Genomic DNA, 17,911 nt, shown 5'->3' on the forward strand with positions numbered 1-17,911 from the left:
CCCACCAGCCAATTAGTCACACGGACAATGAGGCACATTTCTCTGCCCTGCTCCAGAAAAGGAAGATTTTAATGACAGAAGCAACATTTCTGGCCACACTATTTAGACTTACAAGAAAGCGATCTTGTAGGCACGGTGGGGTTAATCTCCTTAACCCCACCAGTAACGTGAATGACACACTTTACAGTGCGGTCAGTCCCACTAAGACGTGACTCCTATTGACGGGACTCCTGGTCATATTACTAAGATGCCTCTGCCCCTTCTCTTCAGCTAGGTCTTCATTCCACCTCGTTTGATTTAGTAAATGTGTTTTGTTGGTGTAACAAACACAGGTTCTAAATCCTCCATCTTTCTTTGAGCTTCACATCTTTTGCCTCACAGACTCCACCAAAAATATACAAAAGCCTGTTGGAAAGATTGTTTTTCTAAAACCAACTGGGCTTTTACTACAAAGTGGAAAAAATAACAAAGCATCATATTTTGGAAAAGCATAAAATATTGTAAAATGTTCTTCAATATACCAAACTGAAGGCTGCATAAAAAGCAAATTTGAAGACAATATTAAAAACAGACATCAAAAGAATGAACATCTTTTTTTAAAGGACAGAGGTATACACTGAAGAAGAAGCAACAGAAGTAGCAGTGACAATAGTAGCACCAGTATAGTAACTGCATGTAAAAGCTGGTGTTGGACAAGATAGTAAGTCAGTCCGCTTTGTTAAGCCAAAGAGGATAACAGCTTTAACTATCTTCCTTCAGTTTCATTTGAAACGAAAGGGCACAAAGTGGATTTGGCTAAAACTGCGATGCCGGTTATCTCCCTCCAAAGTGATTTCTACACTAATGAGTAAAAGACGAGGCTCAACTGAACATTTGCAAAACACTTAGTACCTCTGAAAACCGGGTCTCTTCAACTTCTAGCACACATGGCATACATGCAAATGACCATTGATACAGTAACCACAAAAAGAGCCATCAATCGCTTTTGGTGCAGCAACTAGCTAGTGCTTCTTTTGAGACTCTTTGCTAATTCAAGGGTCAGAGGTCACTTGGGGGAGCATTTTTAGGCCAGAGGAGAAGCCACATTTCCCTCCCACCCCCGTTGGCTCAACCACACAGCTTAAACAATGAAATGATAAGGTGGTGGTAACCTTCAATATTGGTGCTCTAAGCAGCAATACTTTTCAGTTGAATAGTGTTGATTTTAATCATGTTATACATTGACAGTTTGTCGAGTTTGGACATGTGTAGCCGCTTGTCTCTGTGGCTTGAGGTCTAAACTGTTTGATGAAAACTACAGCACGGTGTCACTTCTCCAAGTCTGTGCAGGTCAAAGGTCAGTGCTGGCTTCAGGCCACAAACTAAGCATCCTTCTACTGCACCTGGGACCGGCTTAAACAAGTTTCCAGACATGATGTTAAATGTTCTGTGGAGACCACTGGATAGAGCATTCTGCTTTTATCAGCAGCCAGGTCCTTCACAGCTTCTTTATGGCTTTTAGGACAAGGGATTGTGCGGCCCCTGCGTGTTCTAAACTCGTTCAAGCCCCTCCAGATGTAGTGATTTATTACTGGGCTGTAACACAGAACACAGTGTGCCTGCAACATTACAGCATCCCATCTGCATTACTCGCCGACCTGAAGGACTGTTTGGTTTGGCCACTGGAACTATTTGCCAAACCTCATCAATGTCCACTTCATGAATGTGGATATACCACAGACAGAGTAGCATATACAATAATAATACGATTGACTGAACAAACACTTTAACAAGTTGTTTTTTTAAAGAATGGTGCCCAACCTTCTCCCCTCTGCATGTTTTCCTTACTGACAAAGATGTCCGCTCTAAAACATTATAACGAGGAATGCTCCAAGCTTTTGATTGTTCAATGTCTACTACAGAACATTTATAATCAATAATAATTTTGTTAAACTGCATTACAGTGCACCCATGTTAATAAAGAGTAATGCAAGAGGCAGCACTTGGACTTACTCCAGCACCCTTTCATCTATAATAATTTATATGGTTTTCACAAACTTTCAAAAAGCATTAGACTTCAGTATTTACCTCACCATTAGAGCACAGAACCACATCGCTGTTAAACTTAGATGAATGGGCAACGTAATTAACATAGCAAACACCTCTTCCTTGTGGTCTAACTTGGTGTTGCCAAAGTAATTATGCAGCCTAAAGATTTGGTGAGTGGGCATGAAATGATATAGCAAATAAAATAAACATTATCCCAGTAACACATATTTATAGTGACTCACCAACATTCATTGAGGATGGAAAAGAAGAAGCCTTGACTTAATGTCATAATTATTACGGAAAGTAAAACATAACAGCCCTGAAAAGGTAGCCAACCTAACCAACGTAAAAAAAACTCCATGTTGTCAGCAGTTTGAATCCCTACATTTTCTTTAAAATAGTGTGATAAAGTTAAACCACCCAACTTGTCCCATGGCTGCTAACCTTGATCTGCATGAAAGAATGAATGCTTTTGCCATTTTTAATTTCAAGCTCCATATTGTATGGTGATGAAAAAGCGACAGAGAAAGTGAAAAAGACAGTAAGCGAATGCTGGCACAGAGCACACTTGGCGAGATAAGGCAGAAAGTAGCTTTGAGCGTCATCTTTATTCTGGCACTGCAGACATGGACCCACTGGGCCAATTTCTTTGACCTGCTACGAGTGTGTATTTGAAAGTGAAAGGGTACATTAAAGTGCAAGTAATATGTACTTGTATGTGATTGTGGGAAAGTCCCACAAGGCCTCTTGGTCTCTACGCTGTCTGCCTCCGCGACCCACCACACAGGCTGACAATTTATGCGGCCCACGACAGCTCCCCCTGATCGTGCGCCAGGGCTCAGTGGAGGCAGGCCTCTCGAGCAATGGCAGTGCTACTGGCACTCCATCAAAACCCGGGAAAAAACTCATTAGGACTGTGCTTGGGTGCCTCCTGCTATGTACCCGACCCATCGCAAGAAAACACCTTCAGGATTGGAGCAGCGGTGCAGACATGAAGTGGGGAGAAACACACACATGAAAAGGCCATTTAGCAAAGTGGGCTCGACAGGCAAAGTGAAGGAAACGAGGTTGAACGTGGGAATATGTGCTTCGTGTCTGCCTCCCCCTGGGCCTTCACAAACGGCTGAGGTCGCTGACATTCACATAAAAGCCACCCAACACTGGAGAGTGTGAAACAGAGCACTACAAAAAGTAAGACGTGATTATTCACACTCGTGCCGTATTTACCACAGTGATAACACAGTGGACTACGGGTCGGGTCGTATCATTAAAAATACAAAAGTGACTGTCCTCGTACCAGGCGTGTTCAATACACTTAACTTGTCATCATGTCTTTGTACATTGCTGCACTTGGCAACCAAAATAATTTTGACGGATTCTGTCTCGGCTGGATAACAGCCATCAGTTGAAGTTTAAGAATTAATAATGGGTAAAACAGCTGTATTGCATGGGACTTTTCAAAATCTCTAGTGTGCACACACAGCCCCCATGTTGAAAACTGAGAAGTAAAACATCAACGACAAAAAAAGCTTGCATTAGTTTTTAGAGCTGCAAATTAGCTTATAGGTGTAGTGTTACTTGCAGAGGTCCTCAAGAGAGGAAATACCCATCCCTCTCCACCAACCCAAAGAGTAAACTGAGATACACCGGAGGCAGTTTCAAAGGACCGAGCACGACTCCTGGAATCTGGAGCAGTGCCTATCCTGCAATGTGCGGTACGTGTGGTGGTGGTGCTGCAGGAGGAGGGAAACGAAAAAAAATAAACTAAACTAAACGGACCACCAGTCATCAGCAACAGTCTAAACCTGGGTCCGGTTGTTTTTTTTGCAGTTCTTCATGCTGGAGTGCTCCTCACCTTCCAGTGGCATTAAACAGTCTTTCAAAGCTCCACGTCGCAGTAAAACACGACGCCCTGAGATGGAGCCAAGATAGAGAGTGTTGATGTGAGTTAGTGAAGCGCTGCTCTGCCTCGGAGTGAGGCTTCAAAGGGGATCGGTTTTCACACATGAAATAAAGATCTCAGATAATCATATAGCGTAGCAAAGCTGACGCGAGACGGTGCCATTTATGGAGGGAGGGGAGACGAGGCCAATTTTCATACAACACCTAGAGACTGAGAGCCTCGGCAAATTAATCTCTCTGCATTTCTCTCTAGCCAAACAAGATAAATCACTTCTTTTTTTTGCACTGAGACTATCAGGCTCAACATCACACGATGCATTGAGGTAGTATCATGAATTTGCTCTGGTAGAACAGATGCTTGGGTCTTCTGAAATGCCAGAGCTTTGCAACAAAACAAAAAAAGCGAAAACGGATCTCAGGAGGAGTCGGCAGTGCCAAGAGGAAGTCAGATTTGCTGTGTTTTACAATGCAATTTTATGGCTTTGATAAGCAACTCAATGCCTTTCCAGAGGTCACAGTCTGTAAATTGTTTGATGTTGAGTCCTTCACATGCATGAGTCACAAAACATGAGTTATATGGTGGACGCTTTTAGTCTGAGGCACATTTAGGGCACACATTTTATTTTTCTGAATAAATATTGCACTGAGCTGAACAGCATTAGTCCACTATGCAAAAAAAAAAGAGTTCTTAAGGGGTTAAAAACCACATTTTGGCTCCAAATGGACACTAAAACCACTCTGACACTCAACCACTTTGTTTGCCTTGATTTTTCACAATCTCCAGAGAAAGGGCAATACTTGAGTTGAGCTGACAACAAACTGGATAAATAATTGGACAAGTAAGTCCTTTAACTTTGCCGACTGAAGAGGACTAACGTGTAATTTGACGTCTCAGAGGGAACATCAAAGACAGACACCTTCTCTCCAGACACCCCTCGGTCACGGCACACCCTCTTCTCTCCCTGCACCCCAGGAAAGAAATTATAGCCGCGGAGTCAGAATCCATCACCAGGCGGGTCAGAGGAAGCTGCTCTATGATTAAAAGTGTGCATGGTCAGCAACACCGAGACTGGAGGGGTTTGAGTAGACAGTACATGCCAGAGGGCTTACCGTGTTAGCTGTAGTTCACTACACAGGTCATGCAGAGATTGCGCGCGCGCGCGCACACGCACACGCGCACACACACACACACACACACACACACACACACACACACACACACACACACACACACACACACACACACACACACACACACACACACACACCAGGTTGAAGAAAAGGCCCTGCATACGGAGGAGGTGTGGCTCAGTAGACTTATTCTTTGTGTAATATATATATATTCAGTCGAATTGTACTGTATGTCAGTTCAAATTAACTCTGACATTGCCGGATAAGAGGCTGCAAGGACGCGAGCATGTGTGTGTGTGTGTGTGTATATTCATGTGGACGTATGGATTCTTTATTTTTGATGCCTTTCTTTCGCCGAGCCATAGCGAACAGCCACCAGCCATCTTTCCACGTCAGATTAACATTACAAACACTGCTGGTCACATTACCTCATCCACATCAAAGGCTGCCTTCTAAAAAGGCTCAGTGGAATATTAGCAAAGATTTACAGCCTTCATCTCTTCGCTTCAGAAACATGCTGATCTGAAGTAATCTCCCTCCCCCCTCTCCCTTTTTGTGTTTTATGTGTGAAGTTGGCCAACACTTTAATGACCCATTTACAAAACTTTTACACCTGCAAAGATAAGCTTTTACAACTCAGCCAGCCCCTCAGGCACTAAAACCTACCTGTTACTCAAGGTAACAGCCTTTATTAGCTTTTGCAAAATATGTAACCGCAGCAATTAACATGTATCGCACTGTTTATCTCAGAGAGGAGCCAAGGGAGAGGAGACGAGATGTCAAGACCAAGACTCTGAGCAGTATGATCACCCCTACGGCGATTCAGAGGCACCTGGAGATGAGAGGGCTTTCCTTTTCAACAATAACAACATTGGACTTCAATCACAAATATTCTCTTACCTTCTTTGAAACTTGTTTGTGAAAAAAGGGCAACACTACTACCCAAGATGCACAAAAGTGACGTGAGTGCCAGTAATTAGCAATAGTTTGCATGCCCTGTAGCTGTGCACACCACTGTACTCTTCACATTAAATGAGATCAACTCTATTACCGCTACCACATGCTAATTATCGTCATCCTGACTTATTGTCATCTTCTCGAGCTCCAGGGTAAAAGCAACACAGGCCGGCATTACGGTAACATGTGAGCTAACTCAACCACCTCTGTTTTTGTCCTTCAGTTTCCTTGGGAGTCAGAGAGTTAACAGGGAACCTGAGCTAGAGGTGAATCCTTAAAACACATTCTCCACCAGCCGATGAACTCCACTTTGGGACCTTGCATTCCCAGGAGAAAGCCATGGTTTGGAAGGGAATGGAGACAGCCTGTCGCTTTGCCTTGATTTACCGATGGTCTCCGCCTGCCAAGAGCAACAAATCACAACATTATGGGCCCTCTGAATTCAGAGTGAAGCTCAGGTCCAAAGAATGAGAAGCGAGACCGGAGAGAAAGAGAAGAGAGGGGCAGTCATGTTCAAAATGACACACCTCATCTCCAAAAGCATGTGCGGTTAGTACAGCAACCGGATATCTCACCCTTCATAAACAAAATGAGTTCCTTTAATGAGAACCTTTAATTCGTGGGCAAAAAGGACAGAGCCGTCCTGCTGAGGTGGCATGAGCTCACAGTGTGTGTGTGTGTGTGTGTGTGTGTGTGTGTGTGTGTGTGTGTGTGTGTGTGTGTGTGTGTGTGTGTGTGTGTGTGTGTGTGTGTGTGTGTGTCTTAGTCATTACTGCAAAATAGGATGGATTATACATTTTAGACTAGTTGGCAACATGCCTGCTTCCATGCATGTTGTGTTTAACAGAGTGTGCTGCACTGTGTCTAGAGGGTCCAGAGGGTCTTAGTAATTAGTCAACGCTCCCTTTGAGGAGACAGTCCTTCAGTCGTCTGGGTGGCTTCAGACGCCAGTCTCAAGTGCTGCAAAGTGTGGGAGGAACATGGTTTTAGTCAGGAAGTCTACCTCGAGGGCAGCAAGAAAGTGACAGTCACTTAAGTCTTTATCCGCAGCCAAATGAGAAGAAACACCTCTGTGACTTGTCATATGAGAAGTTACAAGGAAATAATAAAAAGGGTGATATTTTCATACATAGATCTTTGATTCAATTGTGTTCTTCAAAATTTAAAAGATTGCATTACCGACAAAAAATGTGCTCACTTATAAGTTACTTTAGATAGAAGACAGTAGATTTTTACAAATCCTAAAGTTCAAACCTTCTTTTTGGAATAGAAAACGTTCAAATTCAGATTTAAAGTCTTCTCTTTAATGTGGTTTTCATCCTGATCCAGCCAGGACATGTCAGATTACCAACTGAAATGCACTAATGTTTTTATTCATATTACTATCTGATCTACTGAACCGGTTATGCAAGTTGTCAGGGTTGCATTGCGATTGCAATTCTGTAGTCTGTATGTGATCTAGCCACCAGACACACTGAAGGAGTAACAAACTGTAGAGGAAACGTCATAAAAGCTTCAAAACTTTACAGTTCCTCCAACATCTATAACAACCAGCCCGTTTTATTTCATCCAAAGCACTTACTAAACCTCGTTATTGCAATCAACATGTGTTAGGTGGCTGTTAGGAAAACCTCTTACGTGTGCATGTTGACCAGATGTAACTGACCTCAACACCAAGGAGGCCATTCCTCCTCTCTGTCGATGCACACACACACACACGCACACACACACACACACACACACACACACACACACACACACACACATCAAACACACACTCGCAAGGCATATACACACACACACGCACCATGTTTGAAGCAGACATCCTGCCAGCCACAAGCCACTACCTCTAACCAGCCCTCACATCTGACCTTTTAACTGTAGTTACCAAAAATCTCTGTAATTACACAGTGCGTTTCAACTTTGCAAGTAAACATCGCAGCAGAAATAGACACTTCAACTACTATATACAAGCGCGCTGGTGCCAAGGGGACGGTTTCTATTCATAGCTGACTGGAATTAGTGGCTTGTGTCACTGCTCAACATAATGAATTTGCAGCAGAGTAAGTTACTCGGTCGCAAACGGCGACTAAATTAATCTAAAAAGTTGCTCATACACCAATTAAAGAAACATAAAGAATACACACTAATCTGAAAGCCCAAAAACAAAAAAGCTTGGGCACATCACTGTTGGTTTCACAAGTGCATTGTGTCTTGAATAAAAGTGAAATAATCGTATCATCTGCATACTGATAGCAGCTCTGATATGGAACACAATTTATGACATTTATGAGCAGCGGGTCTCAACCTTTTTCGAGTTGTGACCCCCCCACCCCCAGAATAATCAGGTAGGCATTTATTGTAAATAATGCTTTGTTTGTCCCGAGTTTGGTTTTAGTTTTAGTTTCAACAGCGAGCACCTCGTGGTTGTCCAATGTGCTCTGGGTACTAAGGATGTTTGATGCGTTCTGGGACTTTTTCTCGCCCACTGACCCGCCGGAAATCCCCCGTCAGAAACGAGCGTGCACGCATTGACTTTCTCCAAACACACTCAATAAAACCTTTTCTGAGGCATAACATCGCCGATACAGGCGATGTAATGTAAAAACCCTTCCCCAGTCTGAAATATGTTATTTTATTTCTTTTTTCTTCTTCTCCAAACCCATCTGGCGCCCCCCCAAGAAATTATCTTGCAACTGAGAATGACTTACAAAACCTTTGTGCAAGGATATTGTTTTTTCAAACTTGAGCAAGAAACTGGGTGGGGGAGCGGTGTGTTTGAGGGACTGGGAAAATGTTGCTTTGGGGAGCACAGGGTTGGTCTGCTTCATTAAGAGTCTACAGGGTGAGGTCCTCTTCAGGTTGCGGCACCTGTGGAGCATAAACACATCAGGGGAGGACAGTTTTCCTTTCAGCAGGGGCGCCCCTCTGTTTAGCTTTCCCTCCACCAAAAACATCCCCCAACAGACAATCCAGACCCTCCTCCAGCCCTGGCGCCACAGGAAGAGCTGAAGTGCCCTGGAACCTCTGTCTGTGGGAGGCACAATGCTCTCCCAACTCTGTTTACCTAAATACACTTCCTGCATTCGCCCTACCTCAGGTGGCCTTAGAGCCCCTGGCCACCGCAGCTCTCAAACACAAGGAGGATGAACACAACCGCAGGCCTCATGGAAGCTGTGTAGTCCATCGCTGGTGTTTCCCGATGACCAGTTTGAAAGAAGTGGAAGGGAATCATACTGAGGCTGTACGTCTGTTCGCTGTGATAAATGTATTCACATATTAGGATGAACAAATGGGTAGTGGGTAGTAATGTGCCGGTGCGCTTCATGGCACATGAGCGTGTGCATGCACGATTCTGTGCATGCGCGCACTCTCATGAGAGCTCGATAGCGGTTTTATGCAGATGTTGATCACATTCCTATTTGAGAGCCACTTTGAGTGCTCAGTCAAATTATTCAGCACTTACTGCACGGGCCAGAGCGCAACCCGCAGGGGGACCTGATAAACAAACAAGAGAGAATTATTCGATGTTTAAAGACTTAAACACCCTCTTCAGCAGATCCTTTTAAGTGGGTGATTAAAAATGGGCAGAGGAGCTCAGTACCACCACAGGAGCCCCAGTCACCTAGAGTTCCTCTCAGTCGCACACACACACACACACACACACACACACACACACACTCACACACTCACACACACACACAGCGAACCTGTCAATCCCGAACCTATAACAGACTGTTCTTACATTCAGAAGTTTATTCAGCATTCTTTTGGGACGGCGCAGAAACACAAAATAATTAATTTCTGTGGGCATTAAGTGCAGACGGATTGAGTCGTACATATACAAGTCATCTACTATGTATGAAAAACAATTAATCAACTATGGGAACTGATTTATGTTCCCCTCACTCCTCAACACTTCTCCCTTTGCACACAGCCATTCGGATAATTATTAATTGCTGCTTTTTATTTTACATGTACTTACATTTAGTTAATGAAAATACTTTTCTTAATTGTCATTTTTTCCCCTCACACTATATTTAAAAATAACCGATAAGAGTATCAATAAGGAACTGAACAAATAAGCAGAATCGATATGAGCACTAGTATCAATGAAATCCAAACGATACCCTTCCCTAGTGATGGCTGTATATACATACAAAATGGTACCCATGCATAAGGGCATGTTTTATATATTTTTACATTTACCAATGTGTCATATAGTGCATCAAAAGATGTTCTCTTTGGTGAAGTTTGATATAATAAAAACAGCATGATAACTGACATGTGAACTCTTTAATTTTAAGTTATAATAGATATTTTGGTTTGGGAATATGACTGAAACCACACAAGTCATATCCATCAGATGAAAACCTATTCTTGACTTTTGCACACGTGTGATAAGCAAATCTACCTGAATATCACACATTAATCTTTTGAAGGAATTATATAAAAAAGTAAGTGCCTTGTTCAAAAAGTCTTTGATCTCCCACATATCACATGAAACTAGCCAATATCTTGCTGTCCTTTCTACCTTAATATTTAAAGATTTTCTTCTTGGAAAAGAACACTTTTGCCGAAGCTTTTCAAAAAGGCATCTGCACGTCTAAAGCATACTCACATGCACACACACACACACACACACACACACACACATCAAAGGTCAAAGATATGCAAGCATTGCCGGCAAAGATGATGATGTCAGTTAAATTAACTCTAGATTTGGATGGACTAGTGCAGTGCCCGTTTGAAGCCGTGGCCTCTGGAAGTTGAAGTTGACAAAAAACGCTCATCACTCGCTGTCTTCAGGGACGTGAAGAAGAGTTTGGTTGTAACGTTAGTATACCCATTCATCCAGCAGCACAGGTTAACTGCAGTCAATGAACCGCGGCCTGAAAAGGCCCTCTGCGAACGATACGCTCGACTCCGTCTGTAGAGCCCTGAAGCCGTTTAGTTAAAGCGTTGCATGTCCAAATCACTTAAATGTCGACACTGCGCATCCTTGAGTCCCCAGCATTACACCCACACGTGTGAAGGATACACACACGCACGGAGAGATTCCTGGCTTTAGAGTTGGATTATCTGCACAGGGTATCACCCTATTTGTACTTGACACTCGACACATGCTTATCAGTCGCAAGCAATTTCAATCAGAGTCCACTTTCAAAGCAAAAGGAATAGCCAAACATCCTAAAAATATAACCATTTCTTAGAATTGTAAAATGAATGCCATCCTCAAGTGTGGAATGAAACCTGCCAGCCTAAATGCATCTGTGAAGGGGCGGTGAGAGACACTTTGATCAACAGCTATCCGTATACCAAGCATATATTTGGGGAAACAAAGCAAAATCTCAGCCGCTAATCCTCTGAGATTTAGAGCACATTCCCCCAGAATCCTTTGATCTCTGGAGTGCATCCGGACAGCTGACTCCAGACTGCACACTCGCATGTGTGAACAGATTTGCACATACGCGAGCGTCATTTCCTTCATACCATTAAGATGACAAGTGACGTATTTTTTGTCCCAATGATACCATTGAGTAACAGTTGATCATTGCCATTACAAAACTTTAAGCATTTTATCGTACTTGTTAAAGAATTTGGAGACAACTAGACAGGTTTGTGATGCGTAATGGCCATTGTGAAAGACATAGGAGAGATAGAGAGGAGATGCTTTAGCACAAAAAAAGGAGCAAAGAGGATCAACCTGATCAAGTGTCTAAATGCCACCAGGGCTTGACCTTACTCTAAAACTACTGTCATTCTCTCACAGAAAACCTTTCCGGAAGGCACCATTCACAGAAACCGAGAGTTGTCCGCTCTGCTTTGTCACACAAGGAGAATCTCCTCCATCTTTAAGTAATCTAGGTGACACATGATGCCGGATGTGACATTAAAGCCAGCTGCACGTCCTCGAACCTCCCAGTCCCCCAGCTATACGTTGACGTCAGCCCAAGACCTCCACGCCACCTTCTCATGGGAAAAATCAAAAACAATCACAAAGCCCCTCTATGGCCAGGTGCTACCCCTCCCCCCCATATAGGCCGAGGCTTTTCTTCTCTTTAGAGTGTGGCTCCAAACTTTTCCTCCCAGTCTCTTCAAAGAGCAACAACAGGCCCCCGGTCCCTTGGGAGCACAGAGGGGGTAGAACCCGGTGGGAGAGGGGGCATACGTCACACAGCACGCACAAGAGGCCAGCCGGTGGGAAAAGAAAACGCACAGGGAGAGGACAGAAAGAAGGCGAGAAAGAGGAAGAGGAGTCTGCATTTGAAAGGTGCTTTCAGCTTCTAGAACAAGGGCCCTCGCTTTGTGGAAACGACAAGGAGAGAAAAAGCACAACAGCAGAAGCGAGAGACGAATGGGGGCGCAGACCCTGCCATGTCTTTTATCAGACCCTGCCATGTCTTTTATCAGACTTAGAGGCTGAGGGAATGCGGTAAAAGCTTTAGGCCTACTTCCAAAAAAACAACCTTTCTACTTAAAAAAAAAGGAAAATCAAAGGGCTAGCAACCAACTGTGAGACAAGGAGGTTGGGGGGGGCAGAAGTTTCACTGCGGTTCACTTTTGAGTGCATTCTGTCGTTAGACGTACCTTTGCTTTTAGTCTACGCTTCCAAACAAGCTGAAGCTCAGTTTGAAAAAATATACTTATATGAGCTTGGGAATTGTGAGAGCAGCAGCTTGTGGGAGATTGGATGTGGCGTTTTACGACACAGAGGGCAGGGCCTCGCAGCAGAGGAAGGGCCATCAATGTCACTCCTGACACTTCCCTGCATGGCCCACTTCAAATTCAGTCTCATTTCATCAGCCACAACCAACACAGGGCCACAGGGTGAACGCAAGAAACAGATGGAGACCAGGAGGGCAAGAGGAGGAGAGGGGAGAACCAGAGAAGGGGAGGGGGAATTTTAAGACTAGAAAAAAAGGAGAACCTTGGGTGGAATAAGATTTTTTTTTGTCTTTTTAGTTACTCTTGACATGCTACAAATATAATGGACTTTTATTTAATCCGATGCCAAGAGAAGCACCCCTTAAAACTAACAAACATAAATGTGAACTTCAAAGTCTGTAGTGGTAAGAACCCCATCAATGCCCGGAACATATCAAATTTATAGGTGGGTGTAGACACCATACTATACACAGGGGAAAATGTGTGCCGTGACCTGGGTCTCATGTGTTGAGACCCACAGACACACCACTCGCCGTCTGCCACGCTCAAACAAGCGCCATCTGACTGCAGGACTTAAGAATGGGCGTCACGGCCTCATCATTAAGATCTCAAGTGCATCTTTATGTCTCAATCTATCTGTGCAAGCAATTTTAAAACCACTAATGAAGAATAACTGCCGATGTGAGCAGCTCCTCGAAACGATGACTTGTATGAAAACAGCATTGTTCCAACAGGGAATATGGTTTGGAAAAGATCAGATCAAAAGAATTCCAAGCGTGGACTTCCTGCTGTTGACACCCGACCCACATTCTCCTGGACCCTGGTTCAGCTGGGAGGGGTGCTCAAAAGAACAGGGGCTATAAATAACTGTCTCACCAGGTATTCTATACAATATAGCCTGCTTTAAAAGTTAAGAGAGTTGACTCACATTCTTTCAAGTAAGAGGTTAGCTTCTGTTTCTATTTGAAAGCACCTTGGGGTCGAGTTTTTAAACTTCTTCTCATAGAGCGTTATAAACTTCTGATACAGTTAAAGCATGTTAATGTTGTCTTTAAAGACAAGTCATTTAAATAACACCAATTCAACGTTTGATAACAATATTTAGAATGTATAATCTTTGTGTGAAAGATTACTTTCACACGTGGAATTTAATCCATAAATGCTCAGAAAAAGTTGTGCGCCGCAAAAAGAAAGAGCAAAATTATGAATTATGTATGCGTTTCATGTATGTTTGTATATTATATAAACTCAACACGGTATTGTCCCATTCAAAAATCTAAGTATGAATGCCAAAGTCCTGGATATTTGAGAATGTGGCAATGTCAAAAGCCCTGTGTGAACAACGTTCTACTTTCTGTGCATTGCTTATTCAAACCATGACTAGAAATGTGTTGAAATATGTTCCGTAAGAGTCAAGTTACCGCAAGAAGCAAACAAACGGTTTAAACTTTAATATTAAACTAAAGATGTTGTATTCGCTTCATAATCAAAAAACAAAAGAGAAAAGTAAATACATATTGATGGTGGAAACGCCTTTCTTCTTTTATTCATTAGGCACCCAGACTTGAATTATTTATAGAAACTAAGCTTCACTAACAATTTTTTTTTTTTCTCCAAAACATCCAACCCTTTCAGCGGGGGCTCCTGTTCCATCCTGGGCCAAAACATCACACACACCACTGTTGTTGTGAAATGCAGCACATGGATATTTCCAGAAAAGAAAATAATGAATGTTGTTTTTGTGGTAATAATGTGTAGTAATTGCATGGTAGCAATGTGGTTTTAAATGCTTAAATTGCCATAAGCGCATGAAGCCCACTCAGCACATAAGCGACGGTGTAAACGGCGTTGCTTTTCTGCTGCAACAGACATGCTCTTCAAAATAAACACAGTTTCAGGTGTTTCTATGAAAGAGATCCCCAAAGAATGGCCGGGAGACAAAAGCCTAAAGTGAGGGGGGTTTTGTTATGAAGATGGTTATTGCGGCTTTGGGCGCATGTCACGATTAGCAACTTTGACACCATGTAAAGCCAGTTCCACCCTCCCAACACATGTATTACACTCAATAACTTGCACGTCACATCAAATCGGCCCTCATAAAATGACCACCACCTCTCTCATCACTAACTCACCATGCAACACCCTTCAGGCAAAGCAAAGCTATCAACAAATCCTCTTGCTGCAGAAGACAAAACAATGGTGGACTTTGGACTTGGGGCGAAAATCAGTAGATATTTCTGCTGCCTTAAACTTCCTCAAGTTTGATGCATGCCTTCATGCAAATAAATCCACATACCAACGGCTCATCCCGCTCCAGGAACCCATGTGTGTCTTGCTTGCATGATAATCCCTTTAAATGCATGGTATAACATGGCCTTTACACAATAACTACTACATGCTGTATGAGAGGGAAAGAGAAGGGAAAATAAAGAAGTGTTTATTTCAACAAGCAACTACATGCTAATAATCAAATATCGGTGAGCAACTGAAGCAACTGTCAACTATTTTGAAAGGAAAGTCGTGCCACAAAACATCACAACGGAGTGCTACAATAGGTGCTCTGATTTGTTTAAATGTGCCTGGATCTGGGCTGCATTTGATGGACAGATGCATTTTTGCTCAAAGTGTCTGAATCAAGGCTGAAGGAACTGATTTTCCTTTTTCTTTTTTTCCCTCGCCTTGATGGGCTCCAGTTCCTCAAACACACTGCCTTTGAGGAAGGTCTCACTAACCAAAGAGGCTTAAGTCTCCTCTGAAGCAATTCCAAAGGATTTCCCCACTTGACAACAACAGCACAGTGTTTACGGCAATGCCAAAATAACAAAACAAGCATGACCTCCAACATTTTCTCCCCAGCCTTTACAATCCACACTTGTCACCAGACTGTCACACTGCAATGCTTTCAACTCGGGCTTGAGCTATTGTTCCCAAAAAACAAACAAAAAAAACCTCAGTGCATTGATGGAACAAAGATTTGTTCCCACATGAGCAGAGGAGAGGCAACATTCATTTTGTCACAGGGAAACAACTAGGTAAGACGAGATGTTCAATTCAAGAGGGAGCTTGTATGCTTCCCAGTTATGTGAATATTTTAAAGTATATCATTGATTGGCAGACATTAAATGCTCCACAGTATGGAATCAGAAACATCTAAATATCTGCAGTCATCATGAATAGAAATGCATCCTCGCCACCAATATTAAAAGTGTATCCACCAACAACGCTTTAAGAAAGTTTGACAAGACTTTGAGAGCATCAGAAGGGCAAAGGGCAGACAGACATAGCGTCGCCTCGTATAAAACTACACGTATTAGGTGAAAAGCCCTGAAGCCCACAGGGGAAGAAGAAGAAGAAAGAAACACCGCGAAACCTCGTCCTCGTGAAGTGGAGCGCGCGCAGGCACCGCGAGGACACACTTTAACAAGCGTCCCTATCACGCTACTCACTATAAATACGTGAACCTCGTGGACAGACTCGTACTCACCCGTGTAGTCAAACCGCAGCTATTCTTGTGGTGACAGTCCTGTTGCTCGAGGGGAGAGCTCGTGCAATAGTACTTCTGCTTCACGAGCCAGTCGTCGATGCCCTTTCTCGCCAAACAGGCATTGACTACGAAACTGTCGCCTGAAACAAAGAAGCGCAACCATTAGCAGCCACAAACTGTAATTGCTCGCCCCGCACTCATGTTTTCCATGAGCGGTCCATCTTCAAAAGAGTCGGGATTCTAATGAGCAGACTGCGGACAATATTACTTTCTTTCTGCTAGTCACAGAGCAACCAAATTGTGAGACTTTATTTAAATGTATTTATTATTTTTTTAAATGAAGAAAAAAATAAGCGCGCTTACCTTCTGGACTCTCCCTCGGTTTACAAATAGCGGCTTTGAGAGAAAGAAAGTCAGAAGACAATGAATAGTGTTACTCGAAAGTATCGCAGCAGAAGAAGAAGAAGAAGAAGAAGAAGAAGAAGAAGAAGAAGAAGAAGAAGAAGAAGTACAGCTGTGATTTCTCTCAGGAATAAGCAACCTTACCATGTTTCGAGTGCAGTTTACCCATTTCTATGCATCGGGTTGGAGTTGAAAACCATCAGAAGAATATATAATCCAGAGGAAGAAAAAAAAAAAGAAGAAGAAAAGAAACCGGCTACAATATCCAGACAGCGCAGCGTCCGTAGAGACCGAGAGCAGACTGCGCTGTGCTCAGTACAGGACCGTGTGACTGGAGAGCCGAGCGAGCCTTTGATCCAAAGCGCCGCCGCCGAAAAGAGACGCACCATGTTTCCAGAAAGCGCGACTTCCTGTCCGCGCTTTCAGAATAAAACGCGTACTCGACGAGACGCATAGGCTTCACGGAATAATGATTAGCTAAACGAAAAATACGTATAGGGGCCTAAGTATATTTTTAAATGAAAAAATATCTAAAAGTATTTGTGTCTACTATATTATTAGCTCTACTAGCCATATAAAATGGGAAACAAACAAAACAAATCCAAGTTTCCCATTCCCGCCTGCAATTGAAAAATGTTTTCTCACTTCGTATCAATTACACATTTTAATATGAAAATGAATACAACAACTTCCGGTTTCCTTTATTTGGCACGCTTAACGCAGCTCATTTAGCTGTCTCTTCAAAGCACAGATTAGGCATTTAAAAACAACTTAATTTCAATCGGCTAAAAATCAGGATTTACTGCTAAACTCACACTGCAAGTGCAAGTAAACACACTCAGTATTATACATTGTTCCCACAGCTGAGGTCTGGGGGCTTCCACGGCTTCCTGCATGGCTCTCAGGACCCAGGCAGGTTTGGGAGCAACCACCTCAGCTCAAATCAATCCAAATGTACAGCATGTAGTTTTTGCAGTATAATATTTGAGAGCAAATCTTAAATGAAGGTTACTAGTAAGATGCCATACGTTTGCCTTAATGAAGCATGACTATATGATTATATTAGCCTATGTTATCTAAAATCACAAAGTATTAGCTACAAGGTCTCTTCCATAATTTAGAATAAATAAACAACCTTGATGGAGCATGGCGGCTTCAAATTAAATGAATGTGTGGATCCTCTCACCGCACCAGAAATGATGCTCTCAGAGGGGCTTCCTGGGGACGACATCTTATCACAACGTCTTCTGTGGTCAGTGTGCGTCAGTTTTTGACATGAGAGAAAGGTTTAAAATCGCAGTGTTATTAGACTTAGGCAGCAGAAGAAAACAGGCTAAG

The 17,911-nt window shown here is 43.0% G+C and overlaps 1 protein-coding gene across 1 annotated transcript in view; it reads right to left on the reverse strand.

Moving 5' to 3' along the window:
* Positions 1 to 16,742, reverse strand: part of nkd1 (NKD inhibitor of WNT signaling pathway 1) — a gene marked incomplete at both ends in the record, with an annotated part of 29,476 nt that extends 12,734 nt beyond the window's left edge. Inside the window, 3 exons of the mRNA XM_079217277.1 lie at positions 16,172 to 16,311; positions 16,535 to 16,567; positions 16,718 to 16,742. Of these exons, the coding sequence (XP_079073403.1) occupies positions 16,172 to 16,311; positions 16,535 to 16,567; positions 16,718 to 16,742 (198 nt within the window). The remainder of the gene's footprint in view (positions 1 to 16,171; positions 16,312 to 16,534; positions 16,568 to 16,717) is intronic.
* Between the last annotated feature and the right edge of the window lie 1,169 nt (positions 16,743 to 17,911).

The sequence above is a fragment of the Taurulus bubalis genome, assembly GCF_910589615.1.
Source record: "Taurulus bubalis genome assembly, chromosome: 4".
NCBI lineage: Eukaryota > Metazoa > Chordata > Actinopteri > Perciformes > Cottidae > Taurulus > Taurulus bubalis.